At 42.2% G+C, this 27,370-nt stretch overlaps 1 protein-coding gene across 2 annotated transcripts in view; it reads left to right on the forward strand.

The window, feature by feature from the left end:
• Window positions 1-27,370, forward strand: part of LOC122934042 (cytochrome P450 2C5-like) — a 111,125-nt gene that overhangs the window by 52,877 nt on the left and 30,878 nt on the right. For both annotated transcript variants that reach the window (XM_044289184.1, XM_044289183.1), the window contains 3 exons: window positions 3,050-3,212; window positions 18,472-18,621; window positions 19,975-20,135. In XM_044289184.1, coding sequence (XP_044145119.1) covers window positions 3,050-3,212; window positions 18,472-18,621; window positions 19,975-20,135 — 474 coding nt within the window. The remainder of the gene's footprint in view (window positions 1-3,049; window positions 3,213-18,471; window positions 18,622-19,974; window positions 20,136-27,370) is intronic.

Here is a 27,370-nt window from a genome sequence, read left to right on the forward strand (position 1 = left end):
TCGGATTTTATTTCGAATGTATGTGTGTGGGGTCTGAGCAATCAGATATTGGCCAGCTAAGCTGCGATGTACCTGTCTAGTAAGTGACGGTACGGTATTGGGTGTACTGCTGGTTTGCATCCCCGTGGTGCACCCTGGGTAACGCTAAATGAACCAGCAAATACTTTTGGTCCAACAAAAAAAGCTCATGGTTATAAAATTTAATCTATATATATATTATGTGTATGGTATATAGTGTGTGGTATAAATGGCATTGCAGGAAAACGGACGTGCTATGTGCATGTGATAGATATTTATCTGGTTGTACATACATACATGCTACTGACATAGTGCCGTGAAGTAACAAGAATACTCAGTGCACCAATCTGTAATATCGACTATTGAGGGGGGAGGGAGGGGGTGAAACAAAAAAACCTTATCAATGTAGTTCTTATTGGCATACACAAATATTTTGCAACAGTCGATCTACATATAAATAATTTATACGTTGTTCGAGTGTTGCGAAATATTGTTCTGGCATGCATGCAATATGTAATAAAATACAGTGCTGTAATACAATATTACTTACAGTGAGAATAACTTCTTCATCCTTATTAAAGGTTTTTCGCACCATTTTATCTGTACAATTTTATTTTCGGAAGACTGCCAATCCACTAGTAACCATAGCCAAAGCGAAACCAAAACCAGGTCAAGTGACACGATTACGTCATACTATCGCCTCCTCACGAGATCATTCATAACGTTCCCGATTTTCGGCTAAAAATCGTGAATTCAAATATAAAGATTGATTCCACCCTACTTCTTTCTATATAGAGAATATTCGTAAAAAAAAATTGTTATTTAGTATATTCTTATTTTTTGCAACCAGTACAGTTGTTCGGCATACTCCTCCCCGACAAGCGTCCCCGTCACCTTGGAAACGACTGTGGGTTAGAATATACCATTGGATCTGAGTTTTCACGATCGCAGGGAAAACTCAAATCCAATGGTATATTCTAACCCACAGCCGTTCCCATGGTGACTGGGACGCTTGTCGGGGAGGAGTATACGGAAGTGAAAATAACAGTACACATCGAAAAAAAAAAAAAGACGATTATTCAAAATAACGAATATATTCGATATATTGCTATAACTAAAATTCGCTTAGCTAAATTACAATCTATATGTGTATTTTACGAATATTCGTAATATTGCTCTAACTTCGTCTTTTAGAATATTCGTAATATTCTAAAAGACGAAGTTAGAGCAATATTATGAATATTCGTAAAATACACATACAGGTCCTTCTCAAAAAATTAGCATATCATAAAAAGGTTCTCTAAACAAGCTATTAACCTAATCATCTGAATCAACTAATTTACTCTAAACACCTGCAAACGATTCCTGAGGCTTTTAAAAACTCCCAGCCTGGTTCATTACTCAAAACCGCAATCATGGGTAAGACTGCCGACCTGACTGCTGTCCAGAAGGCCATCATTGACACCCTCAAGCAAAAGGGTAAGACACAGAAAGAAATTTCTGAACGAATAGGCTGTTCCCAGAGTGCTGTATCAAGGCACCTCAGTGGGAAGTCTGTGGGAAGGAAAAAGTGTGGCAGAAAACGCTGCACAACGAGAAGAGGTGACCGGACCCTGAGGAAGATTGTGGAGAAGGACCGATTCCAGACCTTGGGGGACCTGCGGAAGCAGTGGACTGAGTCTGGAGTAGAAACATCCAGAGCCACCGTGTACAGGCGTGTGCAGGAAATGGGCTACAGGTGCCGCATTCCCCAGGTCAAGCCACTTTTGAACCAGAAACAGCGGCAGAAGCGCCTGACCTGGGCTACAGAGAAGCAGTACTGGACTGTTGCATGTCATTCGGAAATCAAGGTGCCAGAGTCTGGAGGAAGACTAGGGAGAGGGAAATGCCAAAATGGCTGAAGTCCATTGTCAAGTACCCACAGTCAGTGATGGTCTGGAGTGCCGTGTCAGCTGCTGGTGTTGGTCCACTGTGTTTTATCAAGGGCAGGGTCAATGCAGCTAGCTATCAGGAGATTTTGGAGCACTTCATGCTTCCATCTGCTGAAAAGCTTTATGGAGATGAAGATTTCATTTTTCAGCACGACCTGGCACCTGCTCACAGTGCCAAAACCACTGGTAAATGGTTTACTGACCATGGTATTACTGTGCTCAATTGGCCTGCCAACTCTCCTGACCTGAACCCCATAGAGAATCTGTGGGATATTGGGAAGAGAAAGTTGAGAGATGCAAGACCCAACACCCTGGATGAGCTTAAGGCCGCTATCGAAGCATCCTGGGCCTCCATAACACCTCAGCAGTGCCACAGGCTGATTGCCTCCATGCCACGCCGCATTGAAGCAGTCATTTCTGCAAAAGGATTCCCGACCAAGTATTGAGTGCATAACTGAACATAATTATTTGAAGGTTGACTTTTTTTGTATTAAAAACGCTTTTCTTTTATTGGTCGGATGAAATATGCTAATTTTTTTTGATGGGAAATTTGGGTTTTCATGAGCTGTATGCCAAAATCATCAATATTAAAACAATAAAAGGCTTGAACTACTTCAGTTGGTGTGTAATGAATCTAAAATATATGAAAGTCTAATGTTTATCAGTACATTACAGAAAATAATGAACTTTATCACAATATGCAAATTTTTTGAGAAGGACCTGTATTACCCTAGCCATAGTCAATCTCATAGGAACGTTGCCTTATACTGTCATTCTGTCAAAAGAAAAATCGCAATACGCAAATAATTAAATCGTATATTATTCGCGATAAATAGAAAAATGACGAATATTCGATTTCAACGAATATAAGACGAATATTCAATTGAATATTCGCGAAATATCGCGAAATCAAATATGGCACCTCCCGCTCATCACTATTTTTTTCAGGAAGCAGGACTTGTTACTGTGCTAGTGCCTCTCACTACATTCCTATAGCAGTGGCATGGGCTAACTCCATGGTGAATACGCATTTGTGATCAGAATATATTGCAAGTAAGATAAACACCTAACTGACAGCATCGACCTGCTTTACATTGCAGCTCTCTAAGAAGTATGGACCGGTGTACACCATTCAATTAGGAGTGGAGAAAGCCGTTGTACTTTGCGGATACGAGGCAGTGAAAGACGCCCTTGTCAATCATGCAGACAAATTTTGGGGAAGAGCAAAAGTGCCAATTTTTGAGGAAATATCAAAAGGACACGGTAAGGAAAATATTAACATTGATTGGTGGACTGGTTAATTTCATTGTTGATTTTAGTTCTTAAAAGCTGTCCAATTGATTGTGGGTCCCCAAATACAGCTGATCACAGGGTGATCACATTTCAGATGCTCCATCAAAATCTTATTATAATTTCTACCTCTGGTCCTGATTTAGGAACCTCCATCCCCTACTCTATATGGACAATCTACTCAATTCAGGTATATAACAAGTGTTTGTCGATACCATAAATCCCAAACATGATGATACTCCTTATTACAGTATATTTTGAATGGGCCCATCCGTGTGGTGACTGGTTTCCCATCCATCTAATCTCGCTCAGTGCAGGGCAATTGTAAAGCACCAAAGGATATTCATTGGGGGAGCTTTGTCCAGGAATAACAGACAGCCACCACCTTTAGTGGTAATCATCTACCACCAGCATACCCCCAATGCATGTTTTAGGTACTGCTGATAACAGGTTTAATCTGGGGTTAACAAACAACCACCACCTATCAGTGATGATCATTAGTGTTGGGCGAGCATGCTCGGCCGAACACTAGTTCAGCTCGAGCATCGCGATGCTTGGCACATTGCAGTGAATGGCCGAATACCGCGTGTGCTCGAGTACAATGCTCGAGTCTCCTCCCCACACGTTTGTTGGCTGCTACGCAGTCAATAAAACTGCAGGTAAGTACTTCCATTCACTGTAATGTTGTAGCCATGTTGGTTACTGGCATTACAGTGATTGGCTGGCCGATATAGCACCGGATGACACGTGTCCGGCTTAGTATTAGTCAGGGAGAGCTGGAGAGATAGTGTAGGGATTGAAATAGCAATATTTTAGTTTTTATACTTGTTAGAGAATTAAAATTCCTTTTAAAGACTATTGTGTGTGGCAGCAATATCTATTTTTAGTGCAACCTGCGCTAAATTGCTAAAACTTGTTAAAGACTCAAAGGTCCATTTAAGGCTATAGTTGTATCTGGCAGCAATATATATTTTTTTAACACAACCTGCGCTAAATAGCTTGCAATTGTTTGGCCGCTGCAGTGTCACATTTGTGACAGGTCTGACAGCCTCTTTTGGTTTCACTTTGTCTGTGTGTTGCTGATACGTCCACACCTCCTGTTCAGGTATGGATCATGTGACCTTTACCTCGCCCTATTTAGTCTGACTTTACCGATCACTCCTTGCTTGGGATAGCTTCATTTGGTTTTGGAAGAGCTGGAGTGTGGTTCTTGTTGGAGTCCTGTTCACCCATCATCCTCAGAAGTTAAGTGTTCCACTTGTTGTGTTTTGTATCTCCCCCGGTTGTTTACTAGGCCTCAGTGAGACGCTAGTTCCTTCACCAGGGAAGGGTCGGGTGGTCTCTGCCCTGTCATTATCTTTAGGGCATCCAAGGGTCACCAAGGTTTTATAGGTTCCTGTGTATGGGTATCACTCTCGAGAGGTGCACATACCGATAAGAGTTAAGGCCAGGAGCAAGGTTTTATAGGTGGTGACCCTTTTACTTCCCTAGCGGTGAGGCCTAGTGTCTTTCCCCTTCCTTCTTGTTGTCTTTTGGTGTTCTCCCCTACTACATCCGTGACATGCAGACAGCGACATTATCTGCACTACATCTCCCGTCTAACGTGTGCACAGCCTAAAAATATCTGTGACATCCACTGTACTTTTTGCGTAGACGGTGTCTGCTGCAGACAGTTACATTACCTGTGCTACATCTCCTGTATAACGTTTGCGTATCCAAAATATCAGTGACATTCAGTCTAATTTTTTTGATGCTGGTGGCAGTGACATTACCTGCACTACATCTCTAGTATAAGGTTAGAGCATCCGAAATATCTGTGACATTCAGTGTAATTTTTTTTCGCCGCTGGTGACAGCGACATTATCTGCTCTACATCTCCTGTGTAACGTGTGCGCAGCCTAAAATCATCTGTGACATCCAGTGTATTTTTTCTGTAGACAGTGTTTGCTTTGGACAGTTATATTACCTGCTCTACATCTCCTGTATAACGTTTGCCCATCTTAAATATTGGTGACATTAATTCGGTGTCATTTTTTTATTAGCCGGTGGTGACAGCGACATTACTTGCGCTATACCTCCCGTTTAACGCGTGCGCTAGGGTTGAGCACGAATATTCGAAAAGCTAATTTTTATCTTGAATATCGCCACAAATATTTAGAATACAGTGCTATATATTCGTTATATCAAAAATTCGACATTCTCTTCCTTCTGAATACATGATTCCTCCTTGCTTCTTGCTTGTGGGCCAATGAGTCATTGGCCCACAAGCTACTTAAGCAGGGAGGAATCATGACTTCTGATGGAAAAAAAAGACGAATATTCTAAAAAACAAACATATAGCACTATATTCAATGTAGGGCTATATATTCGTATTTTAGAATATTCGTCATTTTTTTCCATCTGAAGTCATGATTCCTCCCTGCTTAAGTTGCTTGTGGGCCAATGACTCATTGGCCCACAAGCAAGAAGCAGGGAGGAATCATGTGTTTAGATGAAAAAAATTACGAATATTCTAAAAACAAATATGTAGCACTATATTCACGCCTGTATGGATCGCTTAATATTAGCATATTACGAGATCATTAACTTGCCGATTTTCGAGTAAAAAAAAAAGAATGTAGAATATACTGAATATTCGAATTCGCGAATATTTGAAGAATATTCTACAAAATATTCGCAAAATATCACAAATTCGAATATGACCCCTGCCGCTCATCACCAGTGTGCACATCCTAAAAATATCTGTGACATTCTGTGTACTTTATTTGCGCATACACTTACAAAACCTGCGCTACTGTACTTGTGACATACTTGCAAGCATATATACCATTCAATATGCGCAAGGCGAGCAGTAAGGGACCGGGAAGTGGCCATGCTACTGATGGTGCATGCAGAGGCCATGGCCCTGGGCGCGGTGAAACTGTGCCTGCTGCCAGAGCACAAGAAACACACTCATCCACGATACCTAGCTTCATGTCCCAGTTTGCAAGGTGGCGCAGGACACCACTCTCGAAGTCAGACCAGTGTGACCAGGTGGTCGGTTGGATTGCAGTAGATAATGCTTCCAGTCGGTTAAAGGGACCCTGTCACCGGGATTTTGTGTATAGAGCTGAGGACATGGGTTGCTAGATGGCCGCTAGCACATCCGCAATACCCAGTCCCCATAGCCCTGTGTGCTTTTATTGTGTAAAAAAATCGATTTGATACATATGCAAATTAACCTGAGATGAGTCCTGTCCCTGAGATGAGTCAGGGACAGGACTCATCTCAGGTTAATTTGTATATGTATCAAATCGTTATTTTTTTTTTACCCAATTAAAGCACACAGAGCTATGGGGACTGGGTATTGCAATTGCCAGCTTACTGACTGTTGTGCGACGTGAGCATGTGCTGCAACTCGGCATTCCACATGTTGGTCAGGCTTTGTGAACAGCAGAGGGCAGTAGTGGAATGCCATCTGCAACATGGTCGTCGCCTTTCCAGTCAGCTTCCGCGAAGAGTGGGCATTGATGTCTGACCTATGTGAGGTTTTACGCAACTCTGAGGAATCAACACAGATGGTAAACAGCGATAACACTATGATCAGCGTAACCATCCCACTTGTGTGCCTACTCAAACACTCGCTGCTCACAATTTAGGTGGATGCTTTGCATGCGGAAGAGGTGGAAATGGGGGAAGAATGTACACAGGGTGCCAGATCACCCAGAGTCTTCTCAGCGCAAATTGGTTGATGAGGAGGAGCAGGAGACGGTTGTCTCCGCTACAGAGGGTAGTACACATGGAAGTTTTGTTCCATCTGTACAGCGTGGATAGGTAGAAGAGGAGGAAGAGAATGAGGAGATTGAGAGTCCTCCTGATGAGGACAGCAAAGTCTTGTCTGTTGTGACTCTGGCACACATGGCTGACTTTATGTTAGGCTGCCTTTCCCGTGACCCTTGCATTGTACGCCTTTTGGCCAATACCAATTACTGGTTGTTCACCCTTCTCGACCCCCGCTACAAAGAGAACTTCTCATCTCTCATTCCTGTGGTGGAGAGGACGAGCAAATGGTGCAATACCAGAAGGTCCTTGTGGAAACAATGCTCCAAAAATTTCCAGCTGACAACACTGGCTGCAGAGTACGTAGTTTCTTGGCCAATCGAGGAGGGGAGACGAGTGGGACCCACAGCAGTTCTAACAGAGGCAGGGCAACACTCTCCAAGGCCTGGGATAGTTTTATGACACCCCTCCAGCACCCTCAACCTGATGCGCTGCCTAGTGTCACAAGGAGGGAAAAAGTTTGGAAGAGGATGAAGGAGTATATAGCAGACCTTGTCAGCATCCTCCGTAATCTCTCTGCCTTACAACTATTGGGTAGCCAAGCTGGACACATGACACGTCTCTCTACGCCTTGGAGGTGCTGGCCTGCCCCGCCAGCAGCGTTTTGTCAGAGCATGTATTTAGTGCTGCTGGGGGCCTGTCAACTGAAAATGCTGACCGGTTGACTCTTATAAAAATGAACAAGGCCTGGATTGCCCCCGAGTTCTCTACTCCAGTGTTTCCCAACCTGTGTGCCTCCAGCTGTTGCAAAACTACAACTCCCAGCATGCCTGGACAGCCTTTGGCTGTGCGGGCATGCTGGGAGTTGTAGTTTTGCAACAGCTGGAGGCACACTGGTTGGGAAACACTGCTCTACTCCACCAGAGGAAAGCGGCTGAACATAAAGGCATTCTAAATGTGGCTTTTATGGTGTATTGAATACACTGTAATCCCATGCACCCCTTCCACCACTAAAAAGGTACATGGTTCAAGCTCCCTTTTCTCATCCTCGTCCTCCTCCTCCATCATATCAACATGCTTATTAGGCTGCCCTCGCTCCTAATATTTTAGATGGTCAGCTCATCAGCGGGCCCTCACCCATAATGTTTTAGAGGGTCACCAGCAGGCCCTCGCCCACAAAAATTTTCAGATGGTCAGCTCGGCAGCAGGCCCTCACCCCTAATGTTTTAGATGGTCAGCTGAGCAGCAGGCCTTCGCTCACAACATTTTTTAGATGGTCAGCTAGGTAGCAAGCACTCACCCACAAAGTTTTTTAGATTTTTAGATGGTCAGCTCGGCAGCAGGCCCTTGCCCACAATTTTTTGCATGGTCAGCTTGGCAGCAAGCTCTTGCCCACAACATTTTTTAGATGGTCAGCTCGGCAGCAGGCCCTCGTCCCAAATTTTTTTTTAGATGGTCAGCTAGGCAGCAGGCCCTCGCCCACAAATTTTTGGGACTCTAAGACTCTAAGACCAACAACAACTTGAAGAAATATTGTAGCACCAACAGCATTATATAGTTGTAAGTATCTCACTGGACAAACATTGATGCCATAATCCTATGTCAAATTCCCAAAACTTTCAAGACTAGCTTCTTGTTAGCCCCTTCTATGTCCAGTAACCTGGATCTGGAATTTTCCCAACTTCAACGAAAGTTAAATTCTTAATACATGCCGTAAACTCGAATGACCCATTTTCTTATATTAAAATGCCCGCTGTGCTTCCCACCCTCACTTGCTGTATTAAAAAAAACGTTTTGTAGTTAAAAAGGACCCTAAGCTTCATTGAGTAGATTAAATAATAGCTAGCGTTGTTGACCCTAAGATGTCTTTTTACTGCCTGAAATTTCCCACGTTCTTTTAGCCTTACTATTGAGTAGTCTATGAACATGACTGTTTAGCCATTTACTTACATTTCCTCAGCTTGTCCGGCCGGCCTCAGTATAGCATTTATGTCTTTAAAACTGTTCACTTTGCAATGATGGTGCTTGACCATGAGCCTGGAGATGGAGGTTTAGTCGCTATTCTATGTGCCTGCTCTATGCAAAAATTACAGGACAAATTATCATTCCTAAAGTTCTCCAGGAGACAGTTTTCCCTGCATGTTGTACCGTCATTTCCTTATATACTCATCTCAAAACTGATCAGCCTTGGGTTTGCTACTCAATTATTGATTTTCATCCCAACCTTTCATCTCCTTCATCTTTAAAGGGAATATGTCAACACAAATGTACCTATTGTTTAAATCCTGTTTTTTTGTTTAACATAATCCTGATAATTTTATTTTTCATTTTCCATGTCAATATCTATATTTAAAATGGAGCTTCTCAACCATTTGTATTTTTTTATCTGCATTCAAATTTTAGCTGTGGTAGGAGCCAAAGACAATTCAAAAATAGAAGAGAGAAGTGCACAAATTTGCTGAACAATTTTTATTGTTTTTATCAAATGGTTACACATATCCATAAGCGTGAAGTCATATCTCAGGCAAATGTAATACAGACATATGAGTTAGATACATGAATGGACAGGGCGGGGTAACACCCTTATCCGTCTCACAATGGGGATATGAGTTATTGCTAAAATAGGTTTTATAACATAACAGTAATAACTGAAACAAGACATGAGGTGGTGTCAGCATATCAGTGTACTTAAGCTACTAAGCTGCGATAGATTTACTCACAGGGATAAATACTTAGTGTAGGGGGGGTGGGTTAGGAGAAATTCCTGTATTCTCTCCAGGGAGACCAAATTAGGAGGAAAGTGTGTCTTGATCTCAACTCCCAATGTGAAATCTCTTCTAATCTATAAATCTGATCAACCTTGTTGATCCAATGCTGAGTCGTTGGGACTTCTGTTGAGAGCCAACAGGATGGTAGGAGGGTTCTAGCTGCCGCTAAGAGCAGAGAAAAGAGAGAGGATTTGAATTTGTTGCTACCTTCTAAACCCAGAGTAAGCAATACCAGCTCTGGGGTACATGGGAAGGCTGTTTTACATATTTGGTTACTGAGCTCCACTATTTCCGTCCACCAAGGACATATTACTTTGCAGGACCACCACACGTGGAAGAATGTGCCCTTCTCTTCTTGCTGATAAATATTTTTGTCTGAACTTTAACTCTAGTATTATACCATCCTAGGATACCATCTAGGATAGGTCTGCAACAATGTTCCATGGTAAGCCACACAGGAGGAGGTAGAGAGCCAAATGTGGCTCCCGAGCCACTGATTGGGAACCACTGATTTAAACAAAATTATAAAATCCTGCAGTTTTCACACTAATAATAGGCGGACACTTCTTGATCTGTACAGATCATTTTACTGTAGTTATCTGATTATCTGTCACTTACTTGCCTGTAATGATATCACCTCTGTGTATAGATAAGACATGATCCATCATTCACAGTAGGTGATTGTCAAACCTTATCTATTCTTTCCTTGTACAATGACTTCTGCACAGGACATAGAGAATGCTTAGAAAGCTCTCCCTTAGAAGTCAATAGGGTCCCCTCCAGACTATTGTGTCTAAGGCCCATGGGGCTGCCAAAAAGCAAATGCCTTAATGCTTTCTAAATGCTGTTAAGTACACCTCAGCCAAGAAGGCTTTTCCCATAATCATAACTTGCAATCAGAAAATAAAAACAAATTAGAAAAAAGGAGATGTACGGATATCTGGTTTTAACTTGCAGATACAATTTTGGTGACACATTTTCTTTAAACAGTTAGTCAAGCATAGAAGGAAGTTCAATGCAGTGAGACAGCATAGATGACATATTCAATAAGCTACTGGCAACCTGCATCTAAGAAATTAGACAAACATAGACCTTAAACATCTTCAAACTGTAAAATAAACACAGGTAGGGTACACCATTATTGGCAAGCTCTTCAGTCTTCTAACAGACTGACTGAGCACATTAATTTACTGCAATCTCTTTGTGCGCAATATTGTTGACTTCACAACCTTTAAATAGCTGTACCACCTTGAATAAATGAACACCACACCTTAGACTGCATATCATGAGTATGCACACCTAATCCACACCTGCATATCATGAGTATGCACACCTAATCCATCAGTGGATCCTATAACTTCATGGCTTCAAGAACTACTTTCAGTTGGTGCTCCCCAGAGCGTTTAAGCAAACACATGAATAAACCGCTGAGTTCATTTTGTACATAAGATAGAAGGGGAGGAGAGAGACATAACTGTAGGAGGAGAAGGACAGAAAAATGATCAGGGTGCCTGGTTCAGGACCAGGGTGTCTAATTGACTTCTGTTCCATCATTCGAAAAGGCATCACTAGTTTGCAGCCAATGACCTCTCTCCTCATTGCGCTGCTCAGGGCTGAACACCTGGACGTGGACAGGGAGCTTGACGTTAATGCTATGTCACCATGTTACATGCATCCTGGAGTCATTCCTCGTGTGTAAATGTTTTGACTTGTCTTATCCAGTCCATTGTTTAAATCCTGTTTAAAGCCTCATCCGTGTTTAGGACCTTTTCTGCATTGTTTGTGCAATCTGTTATATGCTTTATATCTTAATGTACCAGATAAGGGAGTTTTAAGCCTTAAAACACATTGCTGTCTAAAAATAATAAACTAGGTGCTTCCTACACTACAGGACTGTGTCGATTTTGATTACTGAAAGAAAAGTGTAGCGCCATCATACTAAAATGCACCAGTCGGAACGTGGGCCACAAGTGAAAGGTCCAATGCTTCTCTGGCAGATGTCTTCATCCTGGGAAGACTTTAGTTAGTTAATTATGGCAGCTTTTTTTTATCAGAGAATTTTTTTTTCTTTTTTTTTTTTAAACAAATTTTATTGAGCGAATAAATACATTCCAAGAATAGAACAGTGGAGGAATGACAAGTCTCCACTATTCATGCATAGGTCAAAAACAGAATACAGGTCTGTCAAGCACATGACATATAATGCAGTATAACCACTGAGGTAGGTCAGTAACATGAAGACAATTGGAGAAGGTGGATAGAAGTCTTCGCCATTGGTGTCGTAGCACCGCCGTATAGCTCATCCGAGACGGGTCAGAGTGGGGATGATAGTTCATTCTGATGTACTTATAGTAGAGGAGGTAGTAGGAAGGGAGAAGGAAGTTAGGTGCAACGACCTCTCGTAAATAGGGTCACTGGGACACTTCTAGCTGTAAAACAGTTGATCTAGTAACCTCTAAAGGAGATCCACTGGTTCCCGATTTTTAGAAATTTGTGATGAGATCTCAATTCCCATGAGGATAACTCTTCTAAACGGTATATCTGGTCAATTTTCTGGAGCCATTATTCCATGGAAGGAACCTTGGTGGATAGCCATAATAGTGGGATCAATAATTTGGCAGCGTTCACTAGATGTTTAAAAACTGCCAAATTAGGAGGAGGAGGGTCACGAGGGAAAAGATTCAGGAGGGCAACTTCTGGTGTTGGGGTGATATTGGATCCACATATCTTATTACACGTTTGAAAGATCTTCTCCCACCACCGTTGTAAAATCGGGCACGTCCACCATATGTGGAGGAAAGTATCTCTCTGCTTTGAGCGTCTCCAACATGTGTCAGATGCCGAAGCCGAGTAAAAACATGTCTTGCCAGGGGTTTTGTACCACCATGTGATAATTTTATAGTTATTCTCCTGAATCTTGACACATCTCGAAGCCCTATGTGAAGAGTTAAAAATATTGAGGGTATCCTCCGGGGAGAGACATATATCTAGATCTTTTTCCCATAATCTAATGAAAGCTGGCTTAAGAGCGATAGGAGGAGTCCTCAACCTGTTATACCCTTGTGAGATCAATTTATGTGGGGTAGAACTTTGGGAAATAATGTTCTGAAACCAAGTTATAGGGCGTAACAATGTGTGCAGGTGGGCGTTTTGATATATGTATGCCCTTAGAAAGTGAAGCCCATTAAAGCTGGAACGAGGTACTTTCAGAAGGTCACACATTTCATTTACAGAAATTAGCTGACCATTATTATAAAGATCCACCACTCTCGTCTTAGAATGGCTAATCTTGACAGGAAGGCTGCTTTTTAAGGCCTGAGGAGCTAAATGGAATACGTCTTCTACTCTAAGAATAGGAGACGAGAGTGGGGAGTTTAGGGTTGAATTTTGCAGGGCGTTCCATGCATGTAGAGTAGCTTTCATAACCGGGGTGATATTTGGATGGAGAGGCAACTGGGACATGCGTCCTAATAGAGCCGCTCTGAAAGGTAGACCAAATAAGGATTCCTCCATCGAGACCCAGGATTTCTGTTTGGGGGCAACCATCACGTCTACTACTCTAGTAAGTAAAACCGCTCTACCATATATTTTGGGGTCCGGCAATGATATACCCCCTCTTTCTCGGGTAAGACAAAGATTTATAGGACATTTTCGCCTTTTCTTGTTCCATATGAAGGATCGGAACATGGACCTAAGTTTAGAGTAGTACGAGGAAGGAACGGGGATCGGTAAGGTCTGTTGAAGATAGGTAAGTTTAGGAATAATGAGAGAAAGCAGGATATTATTCCTCCCAAACCACGAGAGTGTAGGGACATCCAGGGAAGATAAGTCTTCAGCCAATTTATTCTTGAGAGGGATGTAGTTCAAGTTAAAGAGTTGGTTTGGGTCTGTGCTCATTTTCACACCTAGGTAGGTTAGAAAAGTGGAAGACCAATTAAAAGGTGAACTTGATTCTAGTTGATTCCTTAAAGACTTTCTAAGGCCAGTGGAAATTATCAGTGATTTGTTGTGATTCACCTTGAAATTGGAAAGTAACCCATACGTTTCCAGGTGGCCATAAATCTTTGTAAGAGCTGTTTCGGGATTGCTCACCATTAAAAGCAAGTCATCCGCGAAAGCGGCAACTTTGTGCTGTTGGTCACCAAGAGTTATTCCCTGGATGTCTCTTTCCATCCGGATGGTCTGCAGAAAAGGTTCTAGGGCGAGGACAAAAAGGAGGGGGGGATAGGGGGCAACCCTGGTGAGTACCATTACGTATCTTAAAGGGGTCAGACAGGGTGTTGTTTATCCGGACTGATGCTGAGGCATGAAAGTACATAGCTTCTAGGGGAGGAGCTTCGACAATCTGTTTGCAAGCATCTTGGCCAAAAGTTTTAAATCTATATTAAGAAGGGAAATGGGTCTGTAGTTGGGGCATAGAGAGTGATCTTTACCTTCCTTGGGAATTAACGTAATGTGGGCTCTAGTCATATCGATAGATAATGGCACCCCCCGCAGAGTATTATTATAAACTGGGAGAAGGTGTGGGATCAATAACTCATGAAAAGACGCGCAGTAGCGTATAGGGAGACCGTCAGGACCTGGGCATTTTCCCCTGGGGGAAATTTTAATGGCACTAAGAAGCTCATCAGAGGAGAAGGGGGAAGATAAATGTTTTTTGTCTTGTTCCGAGAGTGAAAAGAGGGCTAATTTATCTAAATACGAGAGAGATTGCGGGGAGTTGAGGTTATAGAGGGATTCATAATAATCCCTAAATAGGGAAGCTATTTTACTCGATTCGAAGGTTAATTCACCCTCTGGAGTTTTCAATTTATGAACATAATTATTTAGCTTCCGACGTTTGAGCCTGGACATCATAAAGCGGGAAGCTTTATTTCCATGCACAAATACTTTGTATTGAGAGTGTACGAAGAGCTTAGCAGATGCTGCATTCATGAGGTTTTTGAGGGAGGTCCTACACGAGGACAATTCCTGTAGATGTGATTCTAACAAAGATCTTTTATGAGCACTTTCCAGGAAATAGATTTTTTCATGAAGGGAATCTATCTGTTTTTGTCTCTCCTTTTTAAGGTGAGCACTGAGGCTGATACAGGGGCCTCTTATAAATGCTTTATGGGCATCCCAAATTGTTTGGGGTGTGACCTCAGGGGTACAATTCGTAGTAAAGTATTTTTCTAGAAGGCGTTTCAGCTTAGATTTAATATCTGCCGAGCTAGTGAGCTGTTCATTGAATCGCCAATGGCTAGTGGGTCTATGATTAAGGGGAGATTTAATATGGAGATATATGGGGGCATGATCGGATAGGATAATGGATCCCATCTCAGTCCTGGAACACAACTGGAGATGTTCCTTTGAGACGAATAAGTAGTCTAAGAGTTGATATGACCTGTGAAGTGATGAGTAAAAGGTATAATCCCTAGAATCTGGGTGCATGGTACGCCAGACATCAATCAGGTGAGCTTTGGCCAAAGTTCGCAGCAGGGAGCGAATGCCCTTTTGGGATTGAGCAGATTTATGGGCTGAGGAATCGATGAGGGGGTTTAAGACAAGATTTATGTCTCCTCCTAACACTGTAACGCCTTCTCTAAAAGATTTCAATTTTAGTAAAACTGATTTTAGCCAGTGTATCTGGCGGCTGTTTGGGGTGTATATATTCACAAAGGTATAAAGGTGTTGGCCCAACTTACCTTTGATCATTATAAAACGACCTTCTGGGTCACATAATTGATCATCTAAAACAGGCATCCTCAAACTGCGGCCCTCCAGCTGTTGAAAAACTACAAATCCCACAATTCGGTGCTGTAGGCTGATACCTGTAGGCTGTTCGGGCATGCTGGGAGTTGTAGTTTTGCAACAGCTGGAGGGCCGCAGTTTGAGGATGCCTGATCTAAAATAAAGGGAACCTTGCTCTGAAAGGCAATGCTCACTCCCTTAGAGTTCAATGTGGGGGAACCACAATGATACCATGTAGGGTAAAAAGATAAGTTAGGGAAATGGTGGGTCTTGAAGTGTGTTTCCTGCAGGAAAACTACATTCGCTTTATCTTTTCTCAATATCCCAAAAATCTGTCTCCGCTTAGATGGTGAGTTGCAGCCCTTAACGTTATAATAGGCAATTCTAATAGCCATCATAGGGATGAAGAGGAGAGGTAAATTGCTGAATTATGTAAGCATGAGAGCTTGTTACTTCAGTGAACTGTACAGGGTACTTAACGTTTAGACGGATTGATAGAAATGAAGGTTGTAATCTTGGTGATGAAATGACCCGTCTGGGATGGATACACCGCTGAATATTGAGAGACCTAGAGAAAAAACTGTAAAACAAACACAAAATGAATAAAAGAATAACGTGAGCAAACACAACATAGGAGTCCTGAGGGACCTGGAGAGAGGGGGGAAGTGGCATTTGCCAATTATGGACCCGGCTCTCTATTGTAAGTATTAGTAAAGCCGTAAGGCTGAAGCTACATGGTATAGGTGATAAATGGGTATGGACGCATTGGACCATAAACTCCCTTAATAGGCTGTCTAGTTTGAAGATATAAGGAGAAAGGTAGGGGAGCAGACAGGCGGATATGACGTGTAAAAGAGGTGGTGGGGAGGGATAAGGATGTAGGAGAGAGGGTAAGGAAAAGATCAGAAGCAACTTTGAGGGAATATACATTACAGGTATTATAAAATTAAGCCAAAGGCCGCTGAATACACAAAATAGCCAGAAGGCGCTGAGAGCACAATATGGCAATATAATGCCGGACATACAGTGAGTTAGAATATTAGGAGATAAACACTGAGGCAATGTGTCGCCGGGTACGATGACAGGGAATATTGAGTACACAACCTAGCCGGACGGCAGTAAGAACATTATAAGGCAATATATTACCGGCTACATTATGAGTCAGAATAATAGGAGATAAATCCTAAGGCACAGTGTCGCCGGGTATATTGCATAGTAGTGGTCAGGGAGTGCTGAGTACATAAAATAGCTGAACGGCTCTTAGAACACCACAAGGCAATATATTACTGGATACACTAAGGGTCAGAATGATCCCTAAGGCACAGTGTCGTCGGGTATACTGCACTGTAGTGGTCAGGGAATGCTGAGAACATAATATAGCCTGATGGCGCTGAGAACACAATATAGCAAAAGATTGCCAAATACACAATGAGTTAAAGTATCAGGAGATAGACATTAAGGCATAGTGTCACTGAATACATTACATAATGGTAGTCATGGTATATTGGGTACATCTCAAAATAAGAGAAATAAGAGAAAGAATCGGGATGTATGTCTTAAGAAGGATATAAAGGACGGGAAAGAAGGATTACAGAAAAGGAAAAGTTGAGAGCCTTATACTCATCATACGAGACAAATATTGAGGAGATATATCACTCCTTTGCATCAGAAGACGTCTGTAGCTATGCTTCTTGGGGTAAGAGGCTGGTTCTTCTTCTCCTCCTTCTGTCTTTGGGCCTTGGGGGTGCACTTTGTTTCAAAAGGCACAATCCTGGGGAGCTCCGGCAGTGATGTTAAGTCCTGGACAGCATCCCAGTCCTCGATTTCCAGGGAAGGAATGTCCAAAAGATCAATTGTTGGGCCCAAGTTCAGGTGAAATTTAATGGTAATCCTCTTGCCTTGGTAGGAAAAGGATAATCCGAATGGGAACTGCCATCTGTAAAGGATTTTATGCCTTCTGAGCCAATCTGTGAGAGGTTTGGGGGTTCTTCTTTTTTGAAGTGTCATCGGGGCCAGATCTTGATAAATACTAATTTGCACACCTTTGTATTTCGCTCCTCCTGGCTGACGGGCCTTGACTATTACTGCTTCCTTGTCTTGAAAATGGAGAAAACGGCAGATGATATGTCTGGGGGGGCTCATTGCCCTTTGGTTTCGGACGTAAAGCCCGGTGAGCTCTCTCAATGACTATTGAAGCGGAGCTTTCTGGGCCCAGTAGATCGTCACAGGTCTTTTTGACAATATCCGGGGAGTCTTGGGGAGAGTCCGTCTATGGGAAACCTCTAAAACGCAGATTGTTTCTTCTTCCTCGATTTTCCTGGTCTTCCAGGGCATTAAATGCAGCGTTTAGATGTGGTTGACATTATTGCAGGCTAATGGCTGCGGCCGCCTGGAAATCCAGGATCGCGGCCTGGTTATTCTCTAGGGCTTCTACCCTGCCACCCTTATGCCTGACGTCTTGTCTAAGGGAGGATAGCTCACTCACGAGCGGTTCCATCGCTCTTTGCAATGCAGAGTCCAGATACTTTCTGGAGATCGGGAGATGTTTGCGGTGTCTGTGATCTTCCACATCGCTGCCGTCAGCTTGAAGATCCGGCTCACTCTCCTCTGCTTCTTTGCATGTCTCTGGCGCCATCTTTGCTTCCCGCGCTGCACAGATTGCAGCGTCTTTTTTAATAAACTTGTCCATATCTCCACAATTTGTTGAGTGCTTTTGGGAGAGGGACGAGTCCCCTGCTTTCTGCTGGCCGATTTTGCCCATTATATTTGCCAGGCAGCTAACGTAAGCTGATATAAAGCCGGGTCTGAGCAGCAGAGCTCAAGCACACACGTCCATTCCGGTCAGGTGCTAGCTCCGCCCCCAGAAAGTTTTTAATTATATGATCTGTAGAGAGTTTTGAATGAACAAACCATTGACTAGAAAATGTTGGTGGCCATCTTGTATGTCTGTAATTTTTCCCTTTTGTCCTTAGGAGTTATTTTTTCTCACGATGAGAACTGGAGAGTGATGAGACGATTCGCTCTGTTAACTCTTAGAGATTTTGGAATGGGGAAAGAAGCCATTGAAAGCCAAATTTCTGAAGAAAGTGATTTTTTGGTAAAGAAGTTAAAATCTTACAGAGGTTGGTGTATGGTTTCATCATACTTTATCATGTGTATTGCGTTTTAAATTTAAATTACAGTTACAAGAATTATTAGGAATAATTAATGTTGGACTGGAGTGCAATGGGACAGACAAAAGAGATGATTCTAAAGGTCCACATTAATCTTCTAATTGCTTGGAAACCTATCCATGATGTTCCCCGTGGTTAATTTCAAATAGGGTTGTGTTCTGTTTTTATCATGGACCTTGTTATGGCTGGTTTCTGTTATTACAAATTTCATGGAAATTGTATGATCCTTTGGTCTACTATTCCCAATTATTAATAGCCAATTAATATATTAACTAATTATGGATCTATCAACGTGAGTCAACTTGATAGAGATATTGTTCTAGTTATAGTCACACTCAAGACCAAACACTTTTTAGTGATTCAATGGTTTGCATTATTGCCTTGCAGCACTGGGGTTTTTATATCTAATCTGACCAGGGCCACCTCTGTATGAGGTCTGTATGCTGTCCTTAATAGGATTATCCAAAATTAGAAAAAAAAACTTTCACTTGAATGGAACTCAGCTGCAATCCATATAAGACTGGTTCAGGTCCTTTTTTTCTAACCAAGGACAACAACTGCCTTTTCACTAATGATCCTACATTTCTGCAAAGGGAAAATTTGAAAATACCTATGGTAGAAAGGCCTTGGCTCAGTTCATCTCCATTTTGTCATTCCACTAGTCTATTACAGCAGAGGAACAGGCTACTGGAATTACAGTGTCCAGCATCGCTGGACACCGCTAGGCACCACTGGATCCCCATTCACTATAATGGGATCTGGTGGGTTTCTGGCATAACTGGACTTCTGGAATGCCTAATCAGAGATGCCAACCTAGTCTTAGAAACACGAATCAGCCTGTACTGCCATCCATCTATTAAGGTTTTACTAATCACATTAAAGATAATGTTGGCATATCTGATTATGTACAGTATAATAGGTGGAAGTGAGACCACAGTCAGAGATGTACAGTAACTTGAAGCTCAAGGGCCATCCACCTAACAAGTGCCATTTATAATGTGGTGTCTTCATACATGGCAGAGGGACAACTGGGCCCCCTCTGGCACCAGGGCCTGGGTCTTTCTCATTACCCCCTTTAGCTACACTCCTTTCCCTATTGTAGATCGACATATCAGCAGTCATGGCCTTTCGGTTAGTGGCAAACCCTGTCTAGATTTTTTGGGAGGCTCCATATAATGGCCACTTACTCCATAAGCTATCACATGATATTACTGTTAAGATACATGTGGAGATAATTCAAACACTTTAAAAATCTAATTCACTGTATACATTTTGAACCTTGTCTTCTCATTGTATTTCCAGGAGAGCCCTTTGATAACACCATGATTATAAACGCAGCTGTAGCCAACATTATAATCTCCCTCTTACTGAGTAAACGATTTGATTATGAAGATCCTACACTTCTGAAGCTTTTAAAGATCATTAATGAAAATATCAAATTAGTTGGAAGTCCAATGGCTATGGTGAGCTCTGCCCAACTCCATATTATATTTATAGAGGTTTTCTGGATAAATGATGGACTGTCCTCAGGATAGTCCTTCAATTTGAAATTTATTTGGGCCTTAGGTTCTCTAATAGTCAACAGAAAGAAGGGGTCACTGTGCTTTTAGAAGGATTGCATCCAGCTTAGAGTTCTCAGTACAGTGCCATCCTTGTCTGTGGATGCATATGGTACTGTAGCTACAAATGCAGATATGCAGACCCCATCTTCTGCTGAATAGTGGATTTCCCGGGGATCAACCCCCCCAGAGATGACACATTTATGGCTATATTAGTTGAATATATATGCTTGTAGAGATTTTCTGTCCGGCATGGGAACGCATTTAAACAGAACGGAATGCATTCTGGTGACTCCGTTCCTTTCAGTTCAGTTTTGTCCCCATTGACAATGAATGGGAACAAAACTGAAGCATTTTCCTTCAGTATTGAGATTCAGTACGCCAGTCAGATGTTGGGTGATGTTCCGTGATGCCATTTGTGATAAGATGAAGGATCTGTGTTGGGTCCATATGTCCATTTTTGCCCTCCATGTTTAATTTCTATTCCACAGGCCTTCCTATGCTAAAAATTAACTTCCAGATCATATCCTACCAACGGTCAGTGAAAATCACTGCCAGAACACAAATGCCATCATGTCAGTGCTTTTAATGAACCCATTTATTTCAATTAGCATTTTAGTCTGTATCATGGCCCAAAATGGTGCATGCCTCTGCGTTTTTTTACGCACATTAGTGATTTTTCCAGTGACCGAATAATCACTGATGTGTGAATAAACACATTCAAATCATTAGGTACTTGTGCTGTCCATAGAGATCACAGACAGCCCATGTCTGTCATTCACTGACATGTAAACAAGGCCTAAGAAAGGCTGCCTTTCAGGCTATGCCTTAGCCAATCGTTGCCTGTAAGTTTCTTAATGACAGGCAACAATGCATTGTAATACAGAAATAAAAGTATCTAAAAAATTAAATAAAGTGTAGTATAATAAAGTTGAAGAAATCCTTTTTTTGCATTTAGCACCCCCCCCCCCCCCCCGAAAACTAAAAAATCATTAATAGTGCATTTAATTATATAACTTGTCACCAGTCTTCTTGGATGTTAATTGAGATATGAAAACAGAAACACGCAAAATGTAAAAAAAATTCTCTACGTCCTCAAAATTGGCTGTGTCCTTAAGGGTTTAATCCAAAATTTGTTAATTTAGAATGAACAAACAAAATAACAAATTAACGTGGTCATAAAAGGCAGAGAAGTGCTCAAAACCCCATATGCTATAAAGCATATATATAATCGGGGGAGCAAATCCTGCACATGTGATCCATTGCTAACGGCAACCCCCAGCAAAACTGCATACGGTGGAGGATGCCAGCAGCGGACCACATGTACCACAGAGACATCCTACACTAGATAGTCAAATGTTTGCACTACAATGGAAAATGCAATTGACAATATATGGCTAAACCCTCACACTGATGTTAAAATGAGACTTTCGCCAATATATTCTTATATCAAAAACATACCGGAGCCTGCACACCTAGTCAAGGTCTCTCAAAGTGGCACTTGAAGTGGTTACTTGCGCTGTTAATAGGTGGGACTCACAGCCTCCTCCCTCCTCCCACCGTATGTGTGATTTCATGCTGGAGGTAACTGGGAGCTTCTGGCTGTGAGTCAAACTCTAAGCCCCTATCCGTAATTGCTCATATGGCTTATATAGATTAGTGTTAGGTCCCGTGCCACTTGGAGAGACATTGACGAGGTGAGCAGGCTCCGATATGTTCTTGATATGAGAATATATTGGTGAAAGTCTCATTTTAACATCAGTGTGAGGGATTAGCCATATATTGTTAATTACATTTTCCATTGTAGTGCACCATTTTCTTTGTAAATGTCTAATTTAGAATGAAACAAAAACTTCCAAAAATCTTAAAGCGTTTAGACCCCACAGTAACAACAGAATGCTCCTGAAGAACATAGTGTATGGAGGACATAACAAAAAACTGACTCTTCAATAAGTATATAACATACTGCACATTGGAGGAGGGGGGATTTATTTATGTCTGTATGTTGGTTTTCTGGCATAAAAAGGTTGTGTGACGATCAATGTGGGGGGAAAACTCCACACTGAACACAGAAGGGAAGGGGAAGGCCTGGAAACTAGGGAAGAAACAGGTCACCTCCTACACAACCCTAATCCGGGCCCTAACTATCTATCAATATGAATAGACCCTGAAGGTAGGAATATTCATATGCAGTATACCTAGGCCTTTATATCCCTATTAGGCCCTGGAAAAGGTTAGGACCAGAGACAACCCATTCCTCCCCAGATGGATGAATATAAGTCTCTGTCTCAGGCCCAGATACAAACAACAGGGAATATAACAAAAACAAATGTGACACTTAACTTCTGTAAGGACGGACGAGCAGGAACACCAGAGACAAACTCATACCAGCTCAGCAAAACCCAAATAAAGCTATCTACCACATAGTCAGAAGGGTGGGGTCAGACTATAAAGGGTAGAAGTGATGACCACTGAGCAACAGCTGAGAAAAGGGAAGTGGTCATTAACCCTATCAACACTGAATCAAGAGAAATCAAGGAGGCTTTTAGATTCCTCCACTCTCAGCCAATCTCCTTGATTTCCTGACATCAGTCACCTGAGGGACCGTAACAGTACCTACCCCTCTACAGGTGACCTCCAGGCACCCAGGACCAACATTATCAGGATGTACTCTGTTAAAGGCCTTCACCAGACGATTCAAATTAACATCGACCGCTGGAACCCACATCCTCTCCTCTGGTCCGTAAACCTTCCAGTAGAAGAGATACTGGAGGGATATATGGAGAACTTGGGAGTCCACAATCCTGCTGATTTGAAATTCTAAATTACCGTCCACCATGACAAGAGCAGGAAGCAAGGCGGACGGCTCAACAGGTTTGACACATTTCTTCAACAATGACTTATGAAATACGTTATGAATTTTCAAAGCCTGAGGAAGATCAAGACGGAAGGATACAGGGTTAACAATGGCAGTTATCTTATTTGGACAAATAAATCTTGGGCCCGACTTCCAAGAAGGTACTTTAAGCTTAATGTTTCTTGTGGACAGCCACACAGAATCACCCACACTGAGGTCTGGACCATTCATACGTCTCCTGTCAGCCACACTCTTATACCTGTTGCCCATCTTTTCCAGGTTATTATTTTGATTTTTCTGCCAAATTCGCAGACAAAGAACAGGAAAATCATTCCTCCTCAGGAATACCGGAAGTTTGAGAACCAGAAAATGTGCCAAACTGCGGATGGAATCCATATGCCCCCAAAAACAGCGACTTATCAGTGGACGTCTATTTTTATATTGATTACCTGTACCTGAAATTGAACTACTCTGTCAAGTTATTAATGGGAAACTCTGCTAACGACAAGAATGAAGACCACTCCTCCTGGTTCTCTGAAACAAAACATCTCAAGTAAGTCTCCATATTCTGATTGGTGCGCTCCGTCTGTCCATTCGACTGAGGATGAAAAGCCGAAGAAAAGGACAATTGTACCCCCAGTCGAGTACAAAACGCTTTCCAGAATCTGGAAACAAATGGAGTCCCCCGATCAGACACCACATTAGAGGGAATGCCATGTAGTTTCATGATGTTATTGACAAACACCTTTGCAAGAGTCTTGGCAATGCTATAAAATGCGCAATTTTGCTAAACTGATCAACTACCACCAGGATCACAGGTTTTCCCGAAAAATTCGGTAGATCCGTGATAAAGTCCATGGACAAATGTGTACAAGGTCTGGACGGGATGGGTAACGGAGGAAGAGATCCAGAAGGCCGAGTATGTGTCACCTTAGCACAGGTACAACAGGCTGACACATAGTCCTCAACACACTAATGCAGCCCCGGACACCAAAATCTGTGCGAGATGAGATCAACAGTGGATCTACTCGCAGGGTGTCCAGCCAAGACAGTACAGTGATGTTCCTCAAATACCTTATGACTAGGGATGAGCGAACTCGAACTGTATAGTTCGGGTTCGTACCGAATTTTGGGGTGTCCGTGACACGGACCCGAACCCGGACATTTTCGTAAAAGTCCGGGTTCGGGTTCGGTGTTCGTCGCTTTCTTGGCGCTTTTGTGACGCTTTCTTGGCGCTTTTTGAAAGGCTGCAAAGCAGCCAATCAACAAGCGTCATACTACTTGCCCCAAGAGGCCATCACAGCCATGCCTACTATTGGCATGGCTGTGATTGGCCAGAGCACCATGTGACCCAGCCTCTATTTAAGCTGGAGTCACATAGCGCCGCCCGTCACTCTGCTCTGATTAGCGTAGGGAGAGGTTGCGGCTGCGACAGTAGGGCGAGATTAGGCAGATTAACTCCTCCAAAGGACTTGATTAACTGATCGATCTGCAGCTGTGGATCATTGAGCTGCTGATCCTCAATTGCTCACTGTTTTTAGGCTGCACAGACCGTTTGTCAGTCTCATTTTTCTGGGGTGATCGGCGGCCATTTTGTGTCTTGTGGTGCGCCAGCACAAGCTGCGACCAAGTGCATTTAACCCTCAATGGTGTGGTTGTTTTTTGGCTAAAGCCTACATCAGGGTGAAGCTGTCACACCAAGTGCATTTAACCAGCAATAGTCTGTTCATTTTTTGGCCATATACAAAATCAGGGGCAAGCTGCGCCTGTCACCAAGTGCATTTAACCCTCAATGGTGTGGTTGTTTTTTGGCTAAAGCCTACATCAGGGTGAAGCTGTGACACCAAGTGCATTTAACCAGCAATAGTCTGTTCATTTTTTGGCCATATACAAAATCAGGGGCAAGCTGCGCCTGTCACCAAGTGCATTTAACCCTCAATGGTGTGGTTGTTTTTTGGCTAAAGCCTACATCAGGGTGAAGCTGTCACACCAAGTGCATTTAACCAGCAATAGTCTGTTCATTTTTTGGCCATATACAAAATCAGGGGCAAGCTGCGCCTGTCACCAAGTGCATTTAACCCTCAATGGTGTGGTTGTTTTTTGGCTAAAGCCTACATCAGGGTGAAGCTGTCACACCAAGTGCATTTAACCAGCAATAGTCTGTTTATTTTTTGGCCATATCCCAGTCTAATTCTGTCACTAAATCCATACCGGTCACCCAGCGCCTAAATACTAGGCCTCAAATTTATATCCAGCTAAATCTGTCCCTAGTGCTGTAGCTGGGCGAGTTATTTAGTGTCCGTTCAAGCACATTTCTTGTTCTGGGTTGAAATACAATTCCCAATTTAGCAATTTCATAATTTAGTGGTTCCTGCTATATCAGAGCTATTTGAAATCTATCCCAAAAAGGGTATATAATATTGAAGGTGCACATTGGGTCATTCAGAATAACTTCACACACACCCGCTACTGTGTATTTCCAAGTCTAATTCTGTCACTAAACCCATACCTGTCACCCAGCGCCTAAATACTAGGCCTCAAATTTAAATCCCTCTAAATCTCTCGTTACCGCTGTACTGTTGTTGCTGGGCAAGATATTTAGTGTCCGTCAAAGCACATTTTTTGTTCTGGGTTGAAGTACAATTCCCAATTTAGCAATTTCATAATTTAGTGGTTCCTGCTATATCAGAGCTATTTGGAATCTATCCCTAAAAGGGTATATAATATTGAAGGTGCACATTGGGTCATTCAGAATAACTTCACACACACCCGCTACTGTGTATTTCCAAGTCTAATTCTGTCACTAAACCCATACCTGTCACCCAGCGCCTAAATACTAGGCCTCAAATTTAAATCCCTCTAAATCTCTCGTTACCGCTGTACTGTTGTTGCTGGGCAAGATATTTAGTGTCCGTCAAAGCACATTTTTTGTTCTGGGTTGAAGTACAATTCCCAATTTAGCAATTTCATAATTTAGTGGTTCCTGCTATATCAGAGCTATTTGGAATCTATCCCTAAAAGGGTATATAATATTGAAGGTGCACATTGGGTCATTCAGAATAACTTCACACACACCCGCTACTGTGTATTTCCAAGTCTAATTCTGTCACTAAACCCATACCTGTCACCCAGCGCCTAAATACTAGGCCTCAAATTTAAATCCCTCTAAATCTCTCGTTACCGCTGTACTGTTGTTGCTGGGCAAGATATTTAGTGTCCGTCAAAGCACATTTTTTGTTCTGGGTTGAAGTACAATTCCCAATTTAGCAATTTCATAATTTAGTGGTTTCTGCTATATCAGAGCTATTTGAAATCTATCCCTAAAAGGGTATATAATATTGAAGGTGCACATAGGGTCATTCAGAATAACTTCACACACACGCTTCTGTGCATTTCCAAGTCTAATTCTGTCACTAAATCCATACCGGTGACCCAGCGCCTAAATACTAGGCCTCAAATTTAAATCCCTCTAAATCTCTCGTTACCCACCGCTGTACTGTTGTTGCTGGGCAAGATATTTAGTGTCCGTCAAAGCACATTTTTTGTTCTGGGTTGAAGTACAATTCCCAATTTAGCAATTTCATAATTTAGTGGTTTCTGCTATATCAGAGCTATTTGAAATCTATCCCTAAAAGGGTATATAATATTGAAGGTGCACATAGGGTCATTCAGAATAACTTCACACACACGCTTCTGTGCATTTCCAAGTCTAATTCTGTCACTAAATCCATACCGGTGACCCAGCGCCTAAATACTAGGCCTCAAATTTAAATCCCTCTAAATCTCTCGTTACCCACCGCTGTACTGTTGTTGCTGGGCAAGATATTTAGTGTCCGTCAAAGCACATTTTTTGTTCTGGGTTGAAGTACAATTCCCAATTTAGCAATTTCATAATTTAGTGGTTTCTGCTATATCAGAGCTATTTGAAATCTATCCCTAAAAGGGTATATAATATTGAAGGTGCACATAGGGTCATTCAGAATAACTTCACACACACGCTTCTGTGCATTTCCAAGTCTAATTCTGTCACTAAATCCATACCGGTGACCCAGCGCCTAAATACTAGGCCTCAAATTTAAATCCCTCTAAATCTCTCGTTACCCACCGCTGTACTGTTGTTGCTGGGCAAGATATTTAGTGTCCGTCAAAGCACATTTTTTGTTCTGGGTTGAAGTACAATTCCCAATTTAGCAATTTCATAATTTAGTGGTTTCTGCTATATCAGAGCTATTTGAAATCTATCCCTAAAAGGGTATATAATATTGAAGGTGCACATAGGGTC

Source organism: Bufo gargarizans, chromosome 4 (genome assembly GCF_014858855.1).
Source record: "Bufo gargarizans isolate SCDJY-AF-19 chromosome 4, ASM1485885v1, whole genome shotgun sequence".
NCBI classification, from domain to species: Eukaryota; Metazoa; Chordata; class Amphibia; order Anura; family Bufonidae; genus Bufo; species Bufo gargarizans.